This window comes from Pagrus pagrus (assembly GCF_965226575.1).
Source record: "Pagrus pagrus genome assembly, chromosome: 22".
NCBI classification, from domain to species: Eukaryota; Metazoa; Chordata; class Actinopteri; order Spariformes; family Sparidae; genus Pagrus; species Pagrus pagrus.
The window spans coordinates 12,337,865-12,362,130 of record NC_140204.1 but is presented as its reverse complement, the minus strand read 5'-3'; the positions used below and the strand labels follow the sequence as shown (position 1 = coordinate 12,362,130).

At 40.3% G+C, this 24,266-nt stretch overlaps 3 protein-coding genes across 3 annotated transcripts; 2 read left to right on the top strand and 1 right to left on the bottom strand.

Moving 5' to 3' along the window:
• The first annotated feature begins 42 nt into the window (after window positions 1–42).
• Window positions 43–6,207, top strand: LOC311251132 (uncharacterized protein). The gene is made up of 12 exons (XM_084343451.1): window positions 43–430; window positions 532–606; window positions 1,034–1,133; window positions 1,226–1,347; window positions 1,590–1,660; window positions 1,742–1,867; window positions 2,218–2,313; window positions 2,443–2,574; window positions 2,651–2,773; window positions 2,892–2,929; window positions 3,735–3,775; window positions 3,886–6,207. The coding sequence occupies exons 2-12, from the start codon at window positions 582–584 to the stop codon at window positions 5,460–5,462; spliced, it is 2,451 nt and encodes an 816-aa protein (XP_084199577.1). The 5' UTR covers window positions 43–430; window positions 532–581; the 3' UTR covers window positions 5,463–6,207.
• A 1,135-nt stretch (window positions 6,208–7,342) lies between these two features.
• Window positions 7,343–13,109, top strand: oxa1l (OXA1L mitochondrial inner membrane protein). The gene is made up of 11 exons (XM_084344268.1): window positions 7,343–7,458; window positions 8,595–8,729; window positions 9,244–9,375; window positions 9,473–9,767; window positions 10,109–10,252; window positions 10,355–10,440; window positions 10,970–11,134; window positions 11,303–11,407; window positions 11,525–11,687; window positions 11,791–11,871; window positions 12,857–13,109. Exons 1-11 carry the CDS (start codon window positions 7,348–7,350, stop codon window positions 12,976–12,978), a joined length of 1,539 nt encoding a protein of 512 aa, XP_084200394.1. The 5' UTR covers window positions 7,343–7,347; the 3' UTR covers window positions 12,979–13,109.
• A 75-nt stretch (window positions 13,110–13,184) lies between these two features.
• On the bottom strand, window positions 13,185–23,007 carry slc7a7 (solute carrier family 7 member 7). Its single transcript, XM_084344269.1, has 11 exons — window positions 22,862–23,007; window positions 22,302–22,354; window positions 20,563–21,195; window positions 17,710–17,835; window positions 17,122–17,266; window positions 16,481–16,604; window positions 16,295–16,398; window positions 16,085–16,181; window positions 15,803–15,952; window positions 14,694–14,877; window positions 13,185–13,957 (listed from the first exon to the last, which is right to left on the bottom strand). Exons 3-11 carry the CDS (start codon window positions 21,053–21,055, stop codon window positions 13,890–13,892), a joined length of 1,491 nt encoding a protein of 496 aa, XP_084200395.1. The 5' UTR covers window positions 21,056–21,195; window positions 22,302–22,354; window positions 22,862–23,007; the 3' UTR covers window positions 13,185–13,889.
• Window positions 23,008–24,266: the final 1,259 nt, after the last annotated feature.

The following is a 24,266-nucleotide window of genomic DNA, read 5'->3' as shown; positions in this document are numbered from 1 at the left end:
AAAATTCAGTCATAAAGATCTTTCTCCTCTGATTAAAAAAACTACACAGTGCCCCTTTAAGTTTTCTGCATTCACGTGACTTCTCAGAAATAACAAAGGGGAAACTGAAAGTTAAAACTGCTGCTGGAGTCCGTGAAGGTGACACATGTTTATCCTTTACTCATTTCCAGTGTTCACAAAGAAGAAGTGTGTTGACGGAGGTAGCTACTTTGACGATTGCATGCTGCAATAGGGTAGCTACCACCCCACTATTTCCGACCCTAAACGCATCATTCCGGCAGGCGCAGAGACCAGTGAAAGAGAAAGTGTACAGCGGGTTGTATTTTACAGGAGGCAGATCAATTTCTTGTAAATCGACAATAAGAACAGAAGAAGTTGATTCCCAACAATCTGCTCGGATGTCTCTAAAACATTGATTTCACAACTGAAGGTAACGAGGCTCGTCACTTTCTGCATTTTGTCTTCGTTTCCGAAAACGTTTGCGATTAATTTATTGTCAACTATTGATCGTAAATTTAAATTCCTTTGCAGCTGAGAGAGGTGTAGAAATGAACTGATAAGATCGTCTACAAGGAAACAAAATGGATAACATGTTCTCCTCTCCAGGTACATTTTGTTAAGCTGGTGTTACACCAAATTCTGTGACCCATTATTTATCGTATGTGATTTTCAGTCCCATAGCTTTTAACTGCTGCACCTGATTAAGACTGCAGTCAGCCCCGGCTTCTGATTGGTTAAGAGGTATAACACGCTTGTTAGTTAAAGGTGCACTATGTACTTTTGGGGAAGAAACTTTAATCAGAAGAGAAAGATCTTCATTGACTGATTTTTTTATGCCTAACTAAACAAACCTTAGTTTTCATGACTGAATAAACAAACTGACCTTAAAGGACAACACAGTTTCACACTGTTTTACTTTGTTTATATGTGAACTGAACTAAACTATATGCCTGGAGTCCACAGCATAAGTGGGCATTTTTAAGAAAAAGATGGAGCCACACTAACCTACAGTATTTACAACCTCCCCCAACAGTTCAGTATCATGGCTTGTGTAACCAAGGAGCGACCTGTTACCTGAACAGTGTGCTGCAGGTGCTGTACATGACCGAAGACTTCAGAGCAGCTGTGGAAAGGTTTGTTTTAAAGACCAACTTCCTGTCATATAAATGCATTTAAATTTTACTGCGTGCCTTTGAATCTCTCATGACCAGGTGTCTTTATCTAGGCACGACTGTGAAAATCCTGCCACTGAGTACGTTGATCGTCATCTCAAAGCCTTGTTTGATGATTTAAAAGAACGGACAGCATACACCTATAACATCACGAGGAAGCTGGGCATTGACAGAGGTACAGTATGTGTAAACACACAGAACAACTCAGCCTTTGAAAAGACTAGCTGTGGACCAAACCTGCTTTAAAACACCTTACATTAAGGTTACTTGGAGTAATATCTTAAAATAATATCGGGATCTTTATCCTGTGCATTAGCCCTACAAATAGAGATAAGTAAATCAACAGACAATGATATAACTTTACCACTTGTTTTGTTAAAGAAACACACATTTATTTCTGCTGTTCCCTCTCCTCAGTGTATGAACAGCGTGATGCTGCTGAGTACTATGAGAAGATTTTAAGTCTAACGAGTCCTGATGCTTCACAGGTAAAGACATCAATGTCAAAGAAAATCTGTAAATTAAAGGAAAAATTCTAGTCAACGAATGTCTGTATTTTGTGCTTTCAGATCTTTCACGGATTGTTGACAGACAAGACCATATGTTCTACATGTGGTATAGAGACGGACACTGATGGGGCATTTTGGCATCTTCCTCTTGCGTTAGTGGATTCATACAGTGAACACTACAGTGTGGTAAGGATCTGACAACCTGCAAACTTTGTAGCATTTTTTCTGTTCCGAGGAGATATCAAGTAAACTAAATATGCCATTTGCACATCAGCATTTTAGGATTAAAGGATGTCATTAGGATGATGGTATTAAGTACAAGGTCTGAAGTGATCAAAAAATATAAAAACTAACTGAAAGTTGTTGTGAAAAGATAAATCTAAAGTTTGGATTAAGTAACTCAATAGATGCTTTCTCATAGGACTGAACAATATGGCAGGCAAAAAATCATCACTACCATTTTGACAGTTATTTAATTATTTTTATTAATCCTATATATTGCTTCATTGTTGGTTGTCTGCCTTTGTTTGTTTTAGGTGGATGGCATTGAGGAGCATTTTAGAGCCTCAGACTTCAGCGGGGAAAACCAGATGTACTGTGAGCAGTGTGACGCCAAATCTGATGCTACAATTGTGAGTAAAGAGAAAACCTGAACTGATCTGTCTACATTAACTCCAATATTAAATTACAGCTTTAATTGTATTATAAGTGCATGATAACTACATGATAATACATGTTGAAGATCTGTGCTATTCATGCAGAAATGTGTAATGAAGCGTCCCCCAGAGGTTTTGATGCTGCTGTTGAAGAGGTTTGACTTTGACTACCGTTACATGACATATGTCAAGATCAACCAGACTGTGGATGTTCCCCGCACCCTACAGATACCAGAGGTATATAAAATATACACTTTCTTATCAAAAGACATTTCTTTTTTATTCATGGTCCTAATATTTCCACTGTGATCAGAATCAGACATATGCACTATACGCGGTTGTGGACCACTTTGGAGATCTTAGAAGCGGACATTACACTGCAACTATCCGGGGTGATGAGAACTGGTTTAACTTCAATGACACCAGGGTCACACTGGTAAGACTGAACACCTTAACTCCAACGTTTCAGTACCTCTGTTATAGTTACGTATTACACTGATTTTACACTGAAACTGATTTTATCATGTTGTGTTTGTTTTTTCTTTTATCAACAGGCTGATTACCAGCCGTTCCAGGAGGATAACCTTGAGAAGTAAGTTTTAATCCTTTTTTTAACCCCACCATACATTTGTGATTATTTCTTAGGTTGTGTCCAGATGAGTACATCCACATATGGATGTAAACCCCTTCACTTTATTATAGCACATATTCATTCTGAAGGACTGTATGACACCACAACTGCAGATTGTTTCTCTTGGAAGAAGTCATACTTTGTTCATCTGTTTTTAGGTGATTTATTTTTTACAAACACAGGATCAAAACACACACACATGCATGCATGTATGGGAATATGTCAGGGCGAGGGGGCTGCCTTGTAATCAGGCCAACCCAAACCCATACTCCACAAGAAACAATAAAATGAATACTATACAGTAGATGCATTTATCCAAATATGTACGTATTCATTCATATTCAGACTTATTTCTATTGTAGACGTGCGTGCACCAAAGCACCTATAGGAACATGGACATGCACACATACATAAACTTCACATCTATGTATTCAGGGCCGGATTGAATGGATAGATCACATGAAGCAGACTGTGTTTTTTGGGCCACATGATTGTTATTATGCTCGTTAATTTGTGTAGGTATATATTTTAGCTTAACTATTTGCTGAAAAAAATGTAAAAAATATTACATTCATATATATATATATATATATATATATATATATTGAAATTAAGTTTTTGATCTGAAATTCTTTTCAAATGTCTATATTTTTCACTTCATATGCATGTATGTTCACATGCATGAAAGACAGAACCTGTGTTAAACACAAGCCCAACATTTGGCTTTATTTTAAACTCTACGTTCTCTTTGCTTTTCTCTCACTAGATCCAGCAGTGCTTATCTCCTTTTTTACAGGAAAATGAATGGTAAGAAGGCAAACATTTACATTATTCTTACTGATGTGTTTAGTGAATTACCACCTCAATTAGGTTGTTACTGTGCATTAAGTGACTGTTTATGTTACCTCCTGCTCCAGCCACTCAAACCACCAGTGAGGTGTCTGCTCCTGGAGGCTACCTGCCTGCTACCAGCGACGTCTATGACCAGTGTCAAGATGCTGGGAAGAAGAGAGGGAGAGTGGAGGGTCTAGACACAGATGAAGAAACAGAGAGAGTTAGGTCTGGAGGAGTTGAGCTACAGCCTAACCCTCACTATAATGAAAGTTATCAGGACACCATACCGCGCATTCCTCAGGCTGAAAAACACATGGATGAGGTGGAAATATTAACAGGTGATAAGGAGGGCATGGGAGGAAATGCAGAGGCTGAAAACCAGCCAGAAGAGAGAGGAACCTTATGCAGAGTAACTCAATGTGAAGAGAGTGTCGATGAGAATCAGGACAGTGGAAAAGAGAGCACACCATATATTATCAATGATTTCAAACCAGAAATCAGTGACGGGCATGCAAAAGATGCTCATCTTAGCAGAGAAGATGAGATAAGTGATGAAGAGAGGGGAGTAATGGATGTAAAGACAGGAGAGGATAAACAGTCAGAGAAGGAGGGAAAAACCATGACGAAATATCCTGAAGACGATGCTAGAGAGAACATGGATGGAAATCTGAGGGGCACACAGGAAGATGGACATGACCTCAAACCTGTCAGTGAGGATGAACAGAGAGATGAGAGAGGAGTGGGAATAGATGACGAGGAAGGAAAAACTGAAGCTGATGAAAGAGGGATCACATCAGAGATAGAAAATATAAAACATGACTCATGTTCTCGTGAGATTCAAGACTATGGAAGAGGTGGTAACAGTGAACAGAACATGTCGAAAGATGACCATCAACAAAGAGAGGAGAGGATGGATGTGCCGGAAGACGAGGAACAAAAGAGTGGAGATGATAAACATGCACAGTCCACAGACACATCAGTGACAGAACCTTATCCTAGTGAAGGTGTCCAGGCTCAGGACAGTGACAGTGGAGGACAAGATGATGTTAGTGGGAGGACACATGTGCATCCTGAGCAGAAAATCAGTACTACACCTACAATACAGAAAGATGTTAGACAACTGAGTGAGTTAGACAAGAACGGAAGTACTAGAGTGGATGTAAGAGGGACGGGATCAGGGCCAACAAAGCTCTTGAAAATATATGACCTCCGCCAATCTAATGAGAATCAGGACGATAGAAGAGTTGACAACAATAAACAGAAAATGCCGAAAAATGACCAGAGGTGTAAAGAGGGAGGCAGTAGCAGGTATAACAGACATGAGAAAGAGAGAGGGGTGAAGAGGGATGATAAGGGAGTCATGGAGCGAAAGAGGGGAGACAGTGAACATCCGCAGGTTGGTCAGGATGTAGAGGATAGGAACATTGTAGGATTAGATGATCGACAAAATTTGTCCAAGAGATTTGACAATTTAACAGTGAGTGGGACAAAGGCCACAAAAAAGCGAAAACTCTTTGACACAGAGGATCAAGAAAAGAAAAAGAGTGGATGGTTTTGTCTGCCTGTCCGACGGAAGAAACGCAGAGAGAAGGGGAAAAAAAAGAAAACAACTACCGGGTGTTTCTCTTTTAGAGGGCAGGGAAATGCAGATTCTGATTAAGACAAAATACACACTTTGTTCAGGACGACATAAATGCTTATTTTGACTACAATTCACCGTGGTGATCATGAGATTGTGATTTCTACTTACAATAGATCAGTTAGTCATAAGACAGTGTGGCTAGTACTGTAATACTGTGTAGTGTCCCTTTGATCACCTCTGCTGGTTGCAGCAGCCAATGATACAGGATTAATGAGAGAGAAGGCTGTTAATAAACTTTAATATAATGTCAAGGTAGGAAAAGCAGTTCATTTGAAATTACATCCACAGGCTGAATGATCATAATATTTTAGAATTTTCTCACATATTTAAGGTTTACACTGATGAAGAGATGTTCTGATCTATTACAATGTCAAAATACTGTTAGATTGTTCAGAGAAATATAAATAGATGACACTGAATGGAACATGTAATGTGATTTCAGACAAGAGATTGTGAGGAAATGTATTTGTATAGATGTTTTATTTTTACTTTTATTGTAATGTTATGGGTTTTTTTACTGCTTCATTAGGATTTCTGGACACTCCACATGTTAATTCCTGTAGGATTACTGCAGTGCTGACTGACAACTGTTTTAGAAGATTTTATGTCAATCACTTTGAACCAAACTATTGTGTTGTCATGTACCTTTATGTCATTCCTACGATTCTGATGGTGACGTAAACAAATGTGTAAAACAATCTGAATAAAAAAAGAGACTCAAATAAACTCAAGCACCCAAACTGTGCTTTACGATGGCAGGAGAGATTACCTCACAAGTCGGCTTTGTTTACATTGCCCAAAATATTTACAGGCAAAAAAAATATGTATTAACTTCAGGAGGGACAACAGGAGAGGGATTACTTTCAGATATTGTGTACATGAATGTAATTAGTCATATTGGACTATATATTAATGTGTCATTTTATGGATGATTGAATATTACATGTTTTTCATAATCACAAAAAACTTTTTCCATTTTGTGATCAGACTCTTGTATTGACAGTCATCCTCCCTCTCATTGTCATGTTCACATGATCAGTCTGATGTTTTTCACCCTTGTTCAACTGGTTAAACCTCACCTACGATCTGAGGACACTTTGTACCAGGAAATATTTGAGATATAAATACATCTGGCACTAACTCAGACACATTTCGGTCAGACAGAAAATATCTGAGACGGTGAAGCCTCCACCCTGCAGTAAACAAAGCACCCACTGAAACCAATCTCATAGTGTGTGTTGTGTGACTATAAAATAGCGCTGAGCTTTAATTTTCACTTTCAGTTTCTCACATTTACAGGAATTCACATTAACTGTAGCCTATTTTAAGGGTGCTGAAGCTATAAACTGATAGTCATCTGTTCTGCAAAAAGAGTTCCCAACCTTGTTTTTCTTTCTCTTACAAACTATTAAGGTGTCAAGATTTTGATGAAAACAAATACAGCCTTTGAAACATTGTTTTTGTAAGATAATCAGGCCACGATGGTTTGGCAGATAAACAAATAAATGAAAATATAAATGTCTTTCTCGATATTTATTCGTTATTTGTATTCCGTTTTATATATTTTATATTTTAGCATACATATGTTGTATTTAGCAAATACAAAAAATCTTTTCTTGAGCTTAATCAATGTAAGAATGTGATAGTCATCATTTCTAAATAGTATGAAGTATTATTTATTCTTAGGTACCAACAAGTACCTCAAACAATACTCGAGTACATGTACTTATTTCAACACAGGTAATGAGTACTTATGTGTCTTGATGTCATGTTTTATTTGAACAGAAGAAACTACACTGTTTACCTTGAAAACAAACATGAGCACCAAATATGAGCGACGGTTGTTGCAGACGGCCATTAAAACTGACTCCTCGCGCTTTCCGTAGTTAGTAAATTTTCCAACATGGCTGCCATCAGGAGCGGGGTGACTCCGAGCTGCCTAGCAAGATGTCTCCTCAGACAGACTGGAAAACCGAGCCGAGGCAGCCATCCCCTTTCAGACATTTGGAACCACGTAGGTCTTCTCTACAGTTTCAGACCTCTTGCGTTACCTGTGCTTCTCAAAAAAGGACGCAAACAGCGACTTTCCCCGGCTAACTCGCTAGCCGGCTAGCATCCTCACTGCGCAGTTATGGGTGCATGCCTTCTGTGTGACTTTGACAGGAGCACCCTCTCTAGTGAAGACAGCTCTCCGATATATAATATAACTGTGCTTTTAAACAAAAATAACGTGGACAGTTTAGCCAGAGTCACTGAAATATGTGCTTAAGACCACCAGGAGTTTGTTGACAGTACTGAAGTGTATTTAGCTACATCTGTGTGGCTCCACAGGCTAGCAGGCTCATGTTAGCACCTGCTATCTGTGTCAACAACTACAACATAATTCCTCTTAAAGTAAAGAAAGTGGTGCTGTTACTCTGCCATTGACTTAGCTGTGGTTTCAGGGTTTAAAGCTTAACTAGCTCACTTGTTGTATAGTCTGATCCTTGATGCTGTGTCTTGTTGAAATCCCCAAGCTATCTGCCTCGAGAGGTCACTGTATTTTAGGTTAAACCTGCTACACACCTGTTTTGTCAGAGCTTTGGGTCATCAGAGGGTAGTTTTCTACAGTTCAGATCATGTAATTAATCTTTTATTATGTATGGTCTTAGGAACGCAACACTATCATAGGTATCAAATCAATATTACTGTGTAATAATAACATTTTATGATTGTCTCAGTTCAGCTTTGACACAACAGAGGATTATCTGACTAACTTAAAAGCTTATATTTGAGCGACAGCTTTTTTAATTAATGCACTTCTTCAAGTTTCTGTGGTACTCAAAAGTGCAATTAGACTACAAATTATAAAACACAGACTGTATAATGTGCCAGCTGCATTTCTTAATTCTTCCCTCTGCAGTTGATGTAGTTGGCTAGTTTGCAAATAAGTGCTTATTAAACTTCTTATTTCACCTCTAATCAGGTCAGATTTTGAAATGAGCAGAGATTTTAAACTCCTGAAAGTTCCAGTTTAGCTGAAACCATTCTGAACTGCAGCTAAACAAAGCTATATGACACCTTAACAGCCCCAACATGTGTCATCAGGTTGTTGGTTATTGTGTAAAGTGTGCATCTGGCTGACATTCTTTGCCTCTTGTTCACAAACAGCGGTTGCTCCAGAAGTCCGGTCTGCACACAGTGTTTGAGTGTCAGAGTCCTGCCACGAGGACTCTGCTGGGCCGCAGACATCATGGGAAGTTCCTCTGGGTGAGCGCCGTCGCAGTCAGACACAACAGCTCACAGGTGAGTTGATGTACATGTCATTAGTCTAATGGCAAAGCTGCTGTTGACCTCATTAGGAAAGAGTGAGGATCCTGTTAGAACTCGTTCCACAATTTGTTTTAGCCACATGATTAAAGATATATTCAGATATATATTTTAATAGCTTGACTTTTGGATTTCTTAAATGACCAGGATTTAAAGAATGGGTCTGTTTTACTGCTCAGTTTTGTTTTAAAAAAACATTCCATGTTGTTATAACTTAATTGTGGGAGTGACAACAGGCTCCACCTCTGTGTTATGAATTATCTTGGTTTGATTGCCCTTTTAATTACACTCATATCGCTTATGTAGGCTTGGAAAGATTTGTTTTGTTGCACTAGTATTAGTAAAGTAAATTAAATCATGTTCTGGCCAAATGTGAGATTTTTACAATGTACCTAATCTTTGCTAAGCTGTCAAAGGGGAATTGAACAGCTGTTTGATTGAACTGTTACACCACTACCATGTTGATATTGATAATAGTGTTTACTTTCAGATCCCATTTGAGGATGGAAGCACGGCAGCTCCAGTGGCCGAAGCTTCTGATGGCTTTCCAGTACTCCAGTCTTCTCCTGTTTCTCTGCCTGTGGACTCTACCCCGATCATCGCACAACCAATCACTGAACAGGTCTCTGAGACTACATATGAAGTTAAATCATCTGTCTGAGGTTTCTAGTTCCCTTCTTACTTGAATGACATGATTCCATTTTTGTTGATATTTTCAGATCCCATTTTCCACAGCAGCACCAGTAGTTGACATCTCTCCTCCTCCTCTCGTCTTGGATGCCTCCCCTGAGCTTCTGTCCGCCAACCCCACCCCTGTTTTAACGCAGCCAGTCATTGAGCAGGTGGCTGATGCTGCACCGACTGCAGTGGAAGTCCTGCAGGCTGCAGCGACCACAGAGCAAAGTTTAGCAGAGCTGGGATTGGCCGGCTACACACCAGTGGGACTGATCCAGCACTTGCTAGAGTTCATGCACGTGGATCTTGGTTTGCCCTGGTGGGGGGCCATTGTTATAGGTAAGCAAAGTCAAAAATGTGTTTTTCACCTTGTTTCTACAGTTGAATGTTTGAACTTCACTGTGTAGAATGGTGTATGTGAAGTTTGACATATACATTGCTCAAAGTATAAATTTCTCTATGCTCATATAAAGATTCTCAGTGTTGCAACAGTGATGAACTTTGATCTGTGCCTCAAACCTTAATATTGTTTTGGGTCCTTCAATTCAGAGAATTGGGCACAGAAAGTCGTTGCAAAATCCTTGAATATTATGTTTAAGAAGGTTTGTGAACCCTGCTGCGTTCTTTCTGATCCTCTTCTTCCTCTTTCCTGTTTCTGTTAATCTCTCGCCCTCGTGTAGGAACGGTGGTGGCTCGTATGGCCGTGTTTCCAGTCATAGTGAAAGGCCAGAGGGAGGCAGCCAAGCTGAACAACGTTCTGCCTGACATGACCAAACTCACCAACAGGATGAATGAGGCCAAACAGAGTGGAAATAAATTTGATTGTAAAAATGAACTTTTCTTGTCTTTTCTGTCAGAATTAAGATCATGTTAATTATGTAATAAGCCTCTTCAACTTCTCATGAGCTGTTGTTTGCCTGTTACAGTCGCCAAAGCCTACTCTGACCTGAACTTGTTCCAGAAGAAGCATGATGTAAATCCTCTGCGTGGCTTCCTAGTTCCCTTGGTGCAGGTCAGTTTATCTCTTTATAATGATTATTTATATTGTTATATCTCACTATGATGCGAGTACATTATGTCTGTGTTTTTAGCTTTAATCAAATCATCAACCTCAAATTTTATATAAAATTAAATGATTTCATTTCATTTTCATGGCTGTCTTTCTTTCCATTGTTTTTTTGTGGATTCAAATTTGAATCAAATGAACTCAACTTTTCTCATGCACATGAAGGAAAACATTGAAAATGTTAAAAATGCAAACGTGCTTAAGTAGCTCTGAGAAACTTTGACATGTATCAGCAGTATGAGTGTTTATTCATCAATATACTTCTTCAACATGGCTGCATCCTCACATCAACACCTGATGTTCACAGCCAATGTGCTACCTACACTTGTACGAGTAACATGTAGATGATTATACTGTTAAGAGCTACTTAATACCAGTTTAAAACTCCCAACAATTGTATATTATTTGTTGAATTGTGTTTTAACATTTGTAAGCTTGTTATTCAAAGTTTCTGTATTCTGTTTTTTCCCCCCAGGCACCAGTCTTCATCTCTTTCTTCATCGCTCTGAGGAAGATGGCCTACCTGCCGGTGCCCAGTTTTCAGACAGGAGGCCTGTTCTGGTTTCACGACCTGACAGCAGCAGATCCTTTTTATATCCTGCCTATCGCCGTCACTGGAACCATGTTCTTCATCCTGGAGGTCAGCCACCTTTTACCCAACCTGTCAGGAAGTTATTGTTACTGAAAAATACCATCACCCAGGACTTTCACCGGACTGATGGAGTTTCGTGATGAATGATCTTATGATCTTGTTATAATCGGTTGAATGTGTACTTTTCCTTAGTAATCACCACGTCTTCTCTTTTAGTTGGGCGCAGAGTCCGGTATCGACAACCCCAACCTGCGAGCCATGAAGACAGTGTTCAGGATCATGCCTTTCATCATCCTCCCCCTCACCATCAACTTCCCCACGGTCAGTCTGCCGACCACTTGCATCATTTTTTTTTCTAGCGGGTTATAAACATCCTTAACACACACACAATTTGCTCTTTAAGTGTCTGAAATCCTTTTGTTCTCAATCAAACCTCAGGCGGTGTTCACCTACTGGCTGACCTCCAACTGCTTCTCCTTGGGTCAAGTCGCCCTGCTCAAACACCCTTTCATCAGAGATAAGCTGAATATCCCAGAGAGGATCAAACACCCGGCCTCTGCCCTGCCCCAAAACGACGGCTTCATCGAAAGCATGAAGAAGGGTACGTGTCTAGGACTTGAGGACTTTTGTTCGATTGATTTTAACTAGTACTGACAACTCAATTTGCCTTTTTGTCTTGGTTCAACTCTCTTTTGACCACCCAGGCTGGAAAAACGCTCAGCTGGCCCAGCAGCTGCAAGAGAGAGAGAGGAGAATCAAAAATCATTTGGACCTGGCGTCTAAAGGTCAGTCCCGACACTGCATTATCAGCTTTACATAGACCGACTTTTTATTGCCTCCTTGGCTTTAATTCAGCTGTCTGCCACTGAGAAACAGCTGGCTGGAGTTGTTTCAAATGATGGACGACAAGTTGAATTTGAACAGGTGGAAAGATTTTTACTTTTGAAAAGCTTCATGAACCCTGTACTTTGTGTCTCAATGTATAAATGGAGAAGGTGCTCCCCCATGTGGCCAGGGTTAGTTTTTGCAAAAACAACACTTGAATAATAAAATGCTGATTGTTAACACCAAGGTATTTATGCAGATTGTTGCATCGCCATTAATCAAGGCAAACAGATTTAGTCATGGCCAAAAAAGGTCCCTCGTTCCAGCTCTTAATTATGTTTCTTTATCTTTTATCCTATTTGAAGTCCTGTGTCAGACAGACATGTTAACTGCTGCAACTGACGATTACTTTCCTTGTTGATCAGTCAATTTTTTTCTCATTTAATCGATTTGTTTGATCTTTAAAATGTCAGAAAATGTAGAAAAATGGCAATCAGTGTTTCCCAAAGCCCAAGATGACATCTTCAAATGTCTTATTTTGTCCAAAACTTAAAGTTATTCAGTTTCCTGTCAAAATATTCACATATAAGATGCTGGAATCAGAGAAAAAAAAAAAAAAAAATCTTAAAAGATTACACAAAACGATTTATCAATTCTCAAAATGAATTTGATTAATTTGGTAGTTGACCAAAAAAATCTATTTATCATTACAGCTCTCGTTTCAAATATCAGGTGTGACTGGTGCTGCTGATGTAAAGTCACAAGACTTTTTGTTTGTGTGCCATTTAGAGTGCTTGCACAGTGTTTATAAAATAAACCTTCACATCCTCAAGGCTAGATAGAGGCGTTAGCATGATGTCTCTGTGTTATCGAGCTTTGACACTGAATGTTGTAATTTTGGTTTTGTGCTAAATGTCCTTGTTTCATTCCTCATTTTTTTTTTAGGTCCACTGAGGCAGACTTTTAGCCACAATCCCATCCAGCAGACTCCACCCATCGCTGCAGCATCATCTAAAAACAAAGCAGATGGTGGCAAGGCGAGGCCATGGAAGGACACATTGGGATAAATCAGATTAGGTTGATAACTAGAGAGTAAAATCATTTATGTACATATTTATGGATGGAAGAGAGGACAGGATGAGTGACAACATGAGTTGGCATTAGGTATTATTAAAATGTAAAATCTGCCTCAAAACAACTCTTTGGTGTCTTTTATTTGTGATTTTTGAGTAACAACACGTTAATTAACCTCCCCAGAAACATCCCTGGAGCAGAATGAAAGAAAAAAGTCAATTTATGTTGTCAACAAGTAATTTTTATTATAAATACATGTTTGCAGCTCAACTATCTCAAACTCTTTTACTCAAACTGCAGAAAAAAAGAGTTAATGTGTGTAAAAATAGCCCTTTACTTCACTACACCTTGCCCCTGACAGTATAAAACTTCTTCCTCCACATTAGTGAACGTGGAAACATATTTTAATCTTTACTGCTAAATTTGCTTTGTTCTAATAGTAATATGATAAAAATAACAAGGTTTCTATGGTCGGCAGTGCTTTTAGTTTCAAAGATGTTCTCCTGTCCACTTAAACAATTTAACCATAAAAATAATAATTGCCACCTTGTAGTAAAATCAAAAAGGTATTGCATGTATGTAATTTCACACAAAATACTTGTCTTTACATAATTAAATAATCATCTACTACAGCTCTGTAATAGAAACGGGTGTTCTTCAGGAGTGCATTAAAATGTTCCTCTAGGGTGAAATCTTGCCAACAAGCAGCCGGGCGCCATCATTCATGCATTCATTAACATTATGACTGGGTGATGATTGACAGGCCAGAGAGCTGACTGGCGACGAGCTCAAGCCCAAATGTTTTCATCCACTGAGGCCTCGTGGTGGCAGCGACTGTCCAGGATGAGTTCAGATTCTACATTTGTGCGTTGTGAGTCTCCGGCAGGGTGTTGAAACCAATCGTCTACTGATCCTTGTCCATTTCAGTCAGAACAGAGTAGCACACCTTCTGGATCAGCACGCCGGATTTGGCTGAAAGAGGTGACGACAGGAGGAAAGTTAGGGCAACCTGTTCATCTGTTGTTATACTGAATCCAGCTGCAAACACGGAAAACAAATGAAATGCAGGTGTAGCTGTTATATCTAGTTAAAGAAAAAGCTGTACTCTACCGGATTGAGCCATTTGTAGCACTCAGGAGCACACCTTTTTAGGTGGCTTACCACCAAGAAGTTAGATCAATTCATTTTACAAAAAAGTAGTATATCATTCCATTTCACAGAAACAATGTAGATGTGATGATTTAGACTTAAAGAGTCTTGAAAGTTTTGGTTTAGTTACCTTAAAAGTGCCTGAAAAGTGCTTGAATTACCCAAAATATAAAAATAAATGATGATGATCCATAAAAAGGCTGAGATATCAAACGAAGATGGAAAACACAAATAATTGTAGATGTTTTAAATTTAGTTTTAGTCTAACTATAGATATTTGTTAACAATAAATATGTGTAATTAACTAGGTTTGTTGATGTATCAGTATGTTTTTTTGACATTTTTTTGCTAATCAAACAAAAAGGGTGTACTTTTTACTTTAAATGGACTCCTCTGCTGTTTTCTTAAAGAAGTGTATCAAAAATATGTTGCATGTTTATTGTTTGTGCCTTCAGGGACCAAAAAATCCCAAAAATACTTTTTCCATTCCTTTTTATCCCCAGTGGGGCCGTTAAATATAAAAATAAATGTCATCAAGGGTTCAGGGTTAGGCTCTTACCAATGAGGCTCCGTAGCCGCAATGGTCTCTTGTGGGCTGGAGTGTAGCAGCAGAGGAAGTAAACAGGCACTCCAGACAGGGCGATGCCGATACCGATCAGGGAGTTTGTGGTGTCACTGTAGAGCGGCACCACCACCAGGAAGACGGTGAGCAAGCAGAAAATGATGGGGTAGATGAGACTGAGCTGTGGGATGAGAAGAGAGGAAAGAGAAATGAGGTGGTGCTCTGAATTCCCACATTAACGATGAAATAAAGAAAGCAGGTCAACTCGATTTCCACAGCACCTTTCAAAGTCACAGTTACTTACACATAAAATACAATCGCATAAAGTACAACAACGGTTAAAGGGAATATTCTAACAGAGAGGCTGTGCCATTTTTAATGTCTGTTTGTCAGATGTTATTTATTTATAGCCTTATGATTGTTGATGTAGCAAAGCAACACACTTCGTGAATTGCCGAATCATTTTATTTTTCATGTTCATGGAAAAAACGAAATACAATTCCCGTCCTATACAGTTATTTTAGTATTAACAACTTCGGCACTTAAAGGGGAACTGCCTCAAGTGATGTCATCTGAGTCTGCGTTTATTTGTTCTGGAGACTACAAGTCCGAAATGAAAAAACATTGGGGGTGCAGAGTTAAAAAGAAGTGAAGTTACTATTAGGTAGCGCTTGAGGCTACATTGGCCAGTACTAGCATAACACACTAGAATCTCAGACTTAACTGTGAGCAGTTGAGTTGCATTGTGGGTAATGTAGGCGCTAGGTTTTATTGGTATTCTCCTCCCTTTCACTATCTGTATAACAACAACAACCAGAGCTAGCAAGCTACAGGCTGAAAATGGCAAGTTAGCCTAACCCTAACCTGGTCGCTAACAGTAAAAATGTAAACAAGCTAGTAGGTTTCAGCAATTCTTTTCAGAGATTTAGCCAATTTAATGCAAAATAGGTGGATGCACCCAGTTAACACCACCCAAGACAGTTGTGATTGGTTAAAAGAAATCTAAACAAGCTAGGGCGTCTTTTCCCTTATAGCATTATGAGAATTGGTGTTTCTATGCAAGACTAACTCCAAGCTCACAATGCGTTGCAGTAGAAGTGAGTTACCTTCAGTGGTCTCTTTCTGTCCGGCTGCTTCCAGCGCAGGTACAGTTGCCCCAAAATGGACAGACCGACAAAGAACCAGTAGCTGAAGCTGTAGTAGTTGATCAGCTTGAAGACATCTTCAACACACAGGTATATCAGAGCCATGATGCCCTGCAGAGACATACAAGAAGTGTGTAAGTCAAACTGAAATGTGGGGAGAGTTTTTCCTAAATATGCAACACATAGCAGCCAAATGCAACTTATAAGAGAACATCGAATGAAAGGTGATGAGTGTTGACTGACGTTGAAGAGCAGGGCGGGGATGGGAGTGTAGTGGGTGACATGGATCATGCACAGGTAATCAGGCAGGTGGCCCTCCCTGGAGCCCACGAAGAACAGCCTTTTTAGAGACAAAAATATGAAGCACAGCGGTGATGAGTGAAAACAAGGGAATAGGTGTTGATAGTACAGGAGTAAAAGACTAAAACCAAATATTAAATTGTGATCACTCACCTGGAGGACGCCAGGATGGAGGCGTTGAGTCCTCCGAAACAGGAAAGAGCCACAGCCAAGGGAATGGTCCAGTTCATTACACCAAACACCTGGTCCGCAAACGTCTGGAAGGAGAAGATTAAACGGTGAAAAGCTGCACTTGAAGAGCCAAAGTGAGGTGATGTATTAAGTATTACATGCGCTTACCACTGCTACGGCGTCACTGTCTAAGATTGAATTGATGGGGAGGATGGTGTAGTAGGCCACGTTGGTCAGGATGTAGATCACTGTCACTATGGGCATGGATATAGCGATGGCCAGCGGCAGATTCCTGTAGTTCACACAAACAAACAGCAAAGGGAAGCAGAAGAGGTGAGCTACAGATACAGGTTTCCTCAAGATTAGGGTGGCTGTGGGTCAAGATCAGCCTCGTGGGTGAGGGGAGGATGGGGATGGTCATAAGGTGGGGCTGTTTGTCACCTAATCTGCCTGGGAACTCCGGGAGAGGCGTGTGACCCGATCACATGTGTGGCCTTCGGTGGTGGAATGTAACTAAGTACATTTAATCAGGTGCAGAATTCAAGGTACTTTTTTGGAGGCATTTTACTTTTTTTACGTTTATACCTCTACTCCACTACATCTCAGAGGCAATACTTTTACTCCACTACATTCGTCTGACAGCTTATGTTACAACCTCAGACTTTCAAAAGTCTCAACCAGGTCAATTCGATCCAAATTAAAGACTCCTGCTTGCATTAGGTGTTTGCCGGCTTCTGTACTTTAAAAAATTGTATCTTAAAATATACTTTCATCATTGCGCACTGGAACACGAAAAGTGATCTCCTCACCTCTCTGGGTCCTTGATCTCCTCTGTGACAAAGTTGAGGGTGTCCCATCCTGAGTAGGAGAACAGAGCTGAGTACAGAGCCAGAGCGATGTGTCCTGGATTCTGAGAGGAGCCCTCGAACAGGCCCTCGAAGTTCTGTGTGTGACCTGGAAAACAACAACACAACTGTTTCGTTAAGAATCAGCTTCCTAATCTCAATCCAGTCATTTTAAGCGGAATTTAAAGCATCTGGATTTGGTGAAATTTCAAGATATTATGGAGGATTTAAAGGGGCAGTTCACCTCAAAATCAAACATACTATTTTGCCTGTAGTGTTTTTTATCCATCTAGGTTGTTTTTTGGTTTAAGTTGCCGAATTTTGGAGATATTGTCCATAGAGATGTATGCCTTCGCTCAAATGTAATGGAACTAGACAGGTGGAGCTCAAAGCGCCAAAAAAACACTTTGAAAACTCAACTGCAATATCTCTTTACATAAATCATGACCTGGAACGACCTAGATGGATAAATATCACAGGTAAGAGGAAAAAATAAATGTTTTTTGAGGTGAACCGTCCCTTTAAGATGAAAATGAGGAGTGGTTTTAGCACCTTGTCCGATCTTCACCAGGCCAGTGATGATGACGGCGATGAGAGCAATGACTTTGGCGTATGTGAAGAAGTCCTGGACTCTGGTGCCCCACTTCACATAGGCGCAGTTTACAAAGGTCAGCAAACCTAAAGGGAAGCAACCAGAGCACATCCATAAATATTACTCACACACACACACAGACACACAGACACAAATCATTGTACAGTCTCAGTGGGTGACATTTGCTCTGTAAACTGGGAGTCTGTGCCAGCATGTTTTTCCGCGTCAGAGTTCGGTGGATTTGAGGAAACGCTGCTGCTGACTCAAGCAGACTGGTGTGTTGTTTTTCAGATGAGGAAACAGCTGAGTGCAGCACATACAACCTCACACACACACACAGGTACCGTGGTGTCAGACTTAACTTTTAAAGCAATAAAGGAGCGTTGTGAAACCGCCACTGATCAGATGACCTTCTATATTTCTGCTTGTTGTTGACTTGTGACCCACAGCCCCAGTGACTGATAGTAAAAAGTCGAAACTGCTTCTTTCCTCATTGCCCTCCTTCACTTTGAGCAGCATTGATGTTCTCGGAAAACATGTTTTCATGCTTCTTTCTGTGACTTTCTCTGACCTCTTATCAGCACATGACCCCTGAAGACTTCCAATAATCATTATGTCAAAAACCGTTTCAAAATAAAAGCACTCATTGGCGTGTAGATCTTCCTCCTGTTTACACAAATTCACCTGCGAACCAGCTGAGTACACAAATTTTATCTGCAGTAGCGTGAAGTTCATTCAAAGGGGCTCCAGCTCACAGACTTATCTCTCCACACTGACCTCCACATCACCCAGAGGTCTAAAGAAGACAGCAAAACAGGATGACATCACCGCCCTCTCCTCCACGTTGACCACCAAAGCCGTGGTGAATCATAACACTATCATCTTCCAGCAAATTGACAGGTACAGGATCATAACAAGTCTGCTCACAACAGGAGGCCCGGTTCAAAGACAACAACACACAACGGGCCAGACGGAGGCGACCAGCAATGAGTGATGGAGACTGAGACTCTGCCACACAGAAGTAGAGGCGTGGTGTGTTGATAGTGAAAGTTTAGAAGGGTGGGAGGTGTGAGATCAGATTTAGGAGGCTGGCCGACTGGTAGTGGAGGTCGAATGTGGTCCAGCTGTGAAGTGAAATGGAGCTCCTCAAAGCTGTGAACTCACGTGCGGGTGGGAAGCTTTGACATCCAGGGCTCCAGATGTTGACAGCTGAAATTCATTCAATTTGTGTTATTGTTGCACAAAGTAATTTGAGGAGGTCCTCAAAAATATTATGTATTTTTGGTCCCTTCCGGTTCTGTGATGCTGTTTTTCAGATTTCAGACTTAAGAATTTTTGTAAAATGTACAGTTTCCCCGCTTCATAATTCTACTACACATGTCAGTCAAGTTTTAAAGTACTGACATTACAAGTTGGGCGAGAGGGTCAGTGTAAGAGATACGTTCAAGCTGTTTTACACCAATAAAAGAAAAAAATATTTAAAAAATGTGCTAAATCTAAACTTAAAGTATAAAAATATGAGACAGTAAGTGAAAAAATTTGACGTAGTAGGTCAAAATTATGAGATCGGATGTCGACGTCATGATTATAAGATACTAAAAAATGAGTAAAGTCAAAGTTTTTAAAGACAGTAGGTCAGAATTATGATGCAAGTAAAACAATTTGAGTTGCTACAAAAACATTTTTTTTGTTAAGTTCAATTTATGAAGTTAAAACTTTGACTGTCACTTTCAATTTTGCCTTATTATAAGTATATTTTATTTGTTTTATTATGCATACTTTTCATGTTTTGTTTTTTTTTATTCAAATTTGTTGTCATGAATGGTCATTTTGACCAACTTCAGACAAAATATACATTTTCATGAGAAGTTCTTTAGCTATGGAAATATAGGATGCAAAAATTAACTTTAATGACCAAAAATCTCATTTAAAAGGGGATAAAACTGAAGTACAGATGGAGCACAAAGTCTCCAGAGTGTAGATGTTTTTCAAAAAGTCCTTCAAGGACTGTGTGTTGACTCCTGTGCTGAGCTGTCGGTGGCCTTGTCAGCCTCTCAGGTCAGAGTCTCGCTGCAGGAAGGACTTTACCTCGCGACTATCAGTACTCTCAGTCATCCTCTGAGCACTGCTTATCGGTGCATGGCACAAGTGTTGTGTGTGTTCATTCAGGCATGTCTTTCAGGTGGGTGGGAGGGTAAATTAGTTATTAAATTGCACCATAGGAGCACCATGTACTATATATTTATCAGGGCTTGTCTGAGAGATATTCACTCTGTCTTCTGGCTTCTTGTCTGGTTGCCTGAGTGTTGGTATTTCTCGGCCTCTGGAGTTGTGCTCGGTTGCCTCGGTGAGCAGTTTTGTGAATTTCTTGGAGCGATCTTGTTAGTTTGATTAACTCGGTTTGTCAGCTTTGCTCTTTCTCAGCGCCATTGTGTTCTAGTTACCTCGGCAATCTGGGCCACATCCATAAATGAAGTTTACCTCCACACTTATGAGGAGTCTCTTGCTGTTGCTGACTCTGAAGCTCTGAGGTCGAGTCAAATATTTTTCCGCTTACTTTTCCTAAATTGTCGCACAAGTTTTAAGGGTCGCCCACTTCCTCTTTCGTCAAATGTCAGTGTGTCTTTCTGCTGACTTCAGCAGTGGTGTCACCATGTTTCACTTCTCTAGTCTACAAAGCTCACGTGCTCTCTATAATATGGGTAACTAACTCGACTCTTTTCATCACTAACTCGCGTGTACACTGACTCATCCTTCTCTCGTCTCTGTTATTCTCTCATACACATTGCCACACACTCCAGATGTATACTTACATATACAAGCAGCAGCCAGCAGCCTGTTGGCCAGGTATGGAGGTATACAGGTCGGGAAGATGGGCTGCACCATGTAGTTGGAGAACGTGATGGCGATGACGGCCTGGCTGGTCGGCTCGATGATCAGCAGCGACGTCCACAATCGGATGAAGGCCAGAAAAGGCCCGAAGGCCTCCAGGATGTAGGCGTAAGAGGCCCCCGACTTGGTGATGGTGGTCCCCAGCTCGGCGTAGCACAGGGCCCCGAAGATGGAGAAGATCCCTCCGACGGTCCACAACACCAGAGAGAGGCCGTAGGAGGCGCTGTGCATGAGGACGCCCTTGGGTGAAACGAAGATCCCAGAGCCGATCATGTTCCCCACGATGAGGCAGACCCCATTAACAAGGGAGATCTCCTTCTTCAGCTTCATGGACTCATTTGAGCCTTCAGATTTCACAGACGGGGGGCCACTGCTGGACGCCTCTTGTGTCGGGGCCGGGCTGTAGGATGCCATTGTTCGTTGATTTATGAAATGGGAAAGCTATAAAATGTCTTCTGAGCAAGATTTCAGTCACAAGCGCAGAGCTTTTCGCCTTGATGTGAGACTGAGGACTTCAACTTTTCTCCCAGTTATCTCTGATCATCTCCTGCCATCTGCGGAGAAAACACACACAAACACGCTCGTAAAGTGATGCCGTTACCATGGAGACTGATAACTCAGTACTTGTGTTGCTTCAATCTGTTCAAATCTAGTCAAACAAAAGCATATTTCAATGCCTCAGGCGCTAACGTGGGAACGAACACGCAAAAAATAACCAAAAAAACAACACAAAATACCACAGTAGCATACACGCTGTTCGATTTGAGGGCGGTTTAGTGGATTGGAGAGCCATTAGGCCGCTCGGCAAATGGCCTTTTAAGGTTGAGTGTATTGACAGAGAGGGGGAGACGAGCAAACACGGCACATGCCTGAAAACACCAGCTCTTCATTAGTAACCGTACGTCTTAGAATCAGCGACTGAGGCACACACACACACATTTTGAGTTCATAGCTTCCTAAGAATCCACCTACACACACACAGCAGGTGTCGGCACAGCGGCTGGTCACATGCTTTCTAAAGTTCACCATCCTCAGCATGAATGGAGTTTGGGGCATGTTGGGCGGCATGTTCATTCACCTTTCTGCCTGACCGGCTTCAATGAGTTAGAGTCACTCTGCGTTAATAGGCTCAAACTTGCCACAATCAGATGTACGACCTTAAATCCGGTAAAATGTGAATGGAGTTTTGATTGAGAAAGCGTGCGCTCTGTCAGGGGCAAGATTGCAGTGATATTAAAGAGAAAATCTTTTAATTAACACATTTAAGCATCCAGAATTTAGTGGCTGGAAAATTAAAATTTAGATTTAACTGTTGTTTCAAGGTGATTTCAAGGACTATCTCTGAGTTTTCCGGGTCCAAAAATGTCTTCAGGAATGTAAAAGCATTCTCTGATGAGCAGAGATTGATCCAACAACCAAGTAAAGTACAAAAACACCTCTGAACCTACAGATAGAAAGAACAATGCGGCGCACAGATGTAAAAATTGATCCCAAGATAGTGAACAGAAGTCTTTAAGTAAGTAATTCAGCCGGTGAGATACAGAAGAGTCGGGCAAAGAATAGATAAACTGATATCAACATGCACAATGACAGACTTTTACAAGAACTTAGAGGCAGATATGATGAGGAGAAGGTAAGAGTGGCTGAGAAGTTCAGATACCTTCAGGCAGCGGCAGCAGCAGATCAGCAACACGTGGGTTCAGGAAGGAGTGACTGCAAAAAGGAGACAGTAAGACAGTAGATTGAGTCTTCCTGCATGTGATCAAACGCGTACCGCAGACACTGAGAGGCGAGGCTCTTCCAGAAAAGGGAGTGCAAGGTCCAAAAGGCTGCTGATAAGTAGCCCTTCGTGAGTTACTCAAGGTTACAAAAATAATCCTGAAGTGGTGATCACTGAATCTGACATTGTATCGTCATGAGGGTTCAGTTTCTTCAGTGTGAGTTTGAATTCTATCTGACTCATTTGTCATTTACTCATTTTGATTTGCTGAACCTTCCTTTCCCAGCAGACCTCAGTGTTAAAAAAAGCCTCACAAGTTCAAGGAGGCAGATTAACAAGACAACCAAGCACACGTGCAATGATATTACAGGTTAATAAATGATAAATAGGCTCGACCATGTGCTGTAAACCTGAGCGTATCAGTGCCTCACCTATGTGAACTATCAGTGTGAGCAGATACAGTGAGGCAGGCGGCGGCAGCTGCTTTGGGGGGAACTCACCTTCTCCAAGACGCGCTCCTGTCTCCTCCTGCGTGTCCAGAGCGATCCCAAATAACGTCAAACTGTGTCCACCTCTTCTCTCCAGCTCGCACCCCTCGTTGCCTCTGTCTCTACAGCAGCCAATAGGAAGCCTCCCCATGCGTCTTCCTCCTCGCTTGTTTTGAGAGCGCTCTGTTCCTCCTCTTCATGTGGTTTTTTACGCACTTCTGGTTTCTAACGCCTCACTAAGGAAACGACTCAGACGAGGGGAGGGAGGGAGGGGGGAGAGTAATTGCCTCGCATTGTGCCCCCTGAGTGAGTATAGCTGTGAGATTAAACGGTTTAATTAAATTATCGCGCACATCAAACAAACCTTATTAACCGTATTAAACTTTTACAGATAGACCTTTGATGAATGTTAAGGGAACGAAGTTTCGACAAATCAAAGTAGATAATAAATGATTCAGATATAACAGCAAGGCAATGAGTTAAGGCTTTTATATGTATTATATCGTTGTGATTAAAAGCAATGAGATGTAAACTCAAGCTTGTAAGCACTGGCGTAAAGTAACTAAGTAAATACATGGTACTAGTTACTTTGCAGATTCAAACGTTCAGTGCAAAATACTTTAAACAAATAATATAAGATATATTATCATTGTTATTGATTAAGCTACACAGCAGTTGTGAAGAACTGAAACTGCCATATAAAAAATGTCTCAATAAATAAATGATATATTATATAAATTATATTATATTTAAAAATGCAACATTTAATTCTGTTTCATTCAATGCTTCTGTATTTATTAATTTTCTGAAATAAACGTATTTATTCATCTCTTTTCTTTTTGCCTTTTGCAACATAATTGATAAATGAATGAATAAAAATGCATACATAAATGAAAACATTTAAATAAAATGGTCCAACAATAAAAAATACAGAAGCAAATTAAAACACAACTGTCAATTTTTAATAATTCATGCTCATATTTGTTTATAGAATTATTTTTGGTGCATTTAATGGCATTTCTTTTTTTTTTCTTTTTTTAAATGTATTTTTGAGGTTGGCAGTTTCAGTCCTCCATACACAGTAGGCAATACAGTATAAGCAGCCTTTTCCAACTCCAACATTAAGATACCAATGTGTAATGATGACTAAAATTAAAGATTATAATCCAGTGGTATAATCTACATTATTCTGAAATGAGCCATTTTCCATTATGAGTACTTTTACTTTGATATTATAAGTATATTTTGATACAAATACTTCTGTACTTCAGTAAAGTTTTGAATGCAGGACTGCTACTTGTAACAGAGTACTTCCACATTGTGGTAGTCATACTTTTACTTAAATAAACGATTTGAGCACTTCTTTCACCATTGACCACTGTGTATTATGTATGTTTTTAAGTAAGCCTCTGCTGAT

Coding starts and splice junctions, on each gene's coding strand:
- LOC311251132 (XM_084343451.1), top strand. CDS start 582: ATGGATAACATGTTCTCCTCTCCAG. Junction 2,930..3,734: donor CAGGAGGATAACCTTGAGAA/GTAAGTTTTAAT, acceptor TTCTCTCACTAG/ATCCAGCAGTGCTTATCTCC. Junction 3,776..3,885: donor TTTTTACAGGAAAATGAATG/GTAAGAAGGCAA, acceptor CTCCTGCTCCAG/CCACTCAAACCACCAGTGAG.
- slc7a7 (XM_084344269.1), bottom strand. CDS start 21,055: ATGGCATCCTACAGCCCGGCCCCGACACAAGAGGCGTCCAGCAGTGGC. Junction 15,953..16,084: donor TCCCCGCCCTGCTCTTCAAC/GTCAGTCAACAC, acceptor ATGTCTCTGCAG/GGCATCATGGCTCTGATATA. Junction 13,958..14,693: donor GCGGCTACGGAGCCTCATTG/GTAAGAGCCTAA, acceptor CACCTCTTTCAG/CCAAATCCGGCGTGCTGATC.
- oxa1l (XM_084344268.1), top strand. CDS start 7,348: ATGGCTGCCATCAGGAGCGGGGTGACTCCGAGCTGCCTAGCAAGATGT. Junction 9,376..9,472: donor CACAACCAATCACTGAACAG/GTCTCTGAGACT, acceptor TGATATTTTCAG/ATCCCATTTTCCACAGCAGC. Junction 10,441..10,969: donor TCCTAGTTCCCTTGGTGCAG/GTCAGTTTATCT, acceptor TTTTCCCCCCAG/GCACCAGTCTTCATCTCTTT.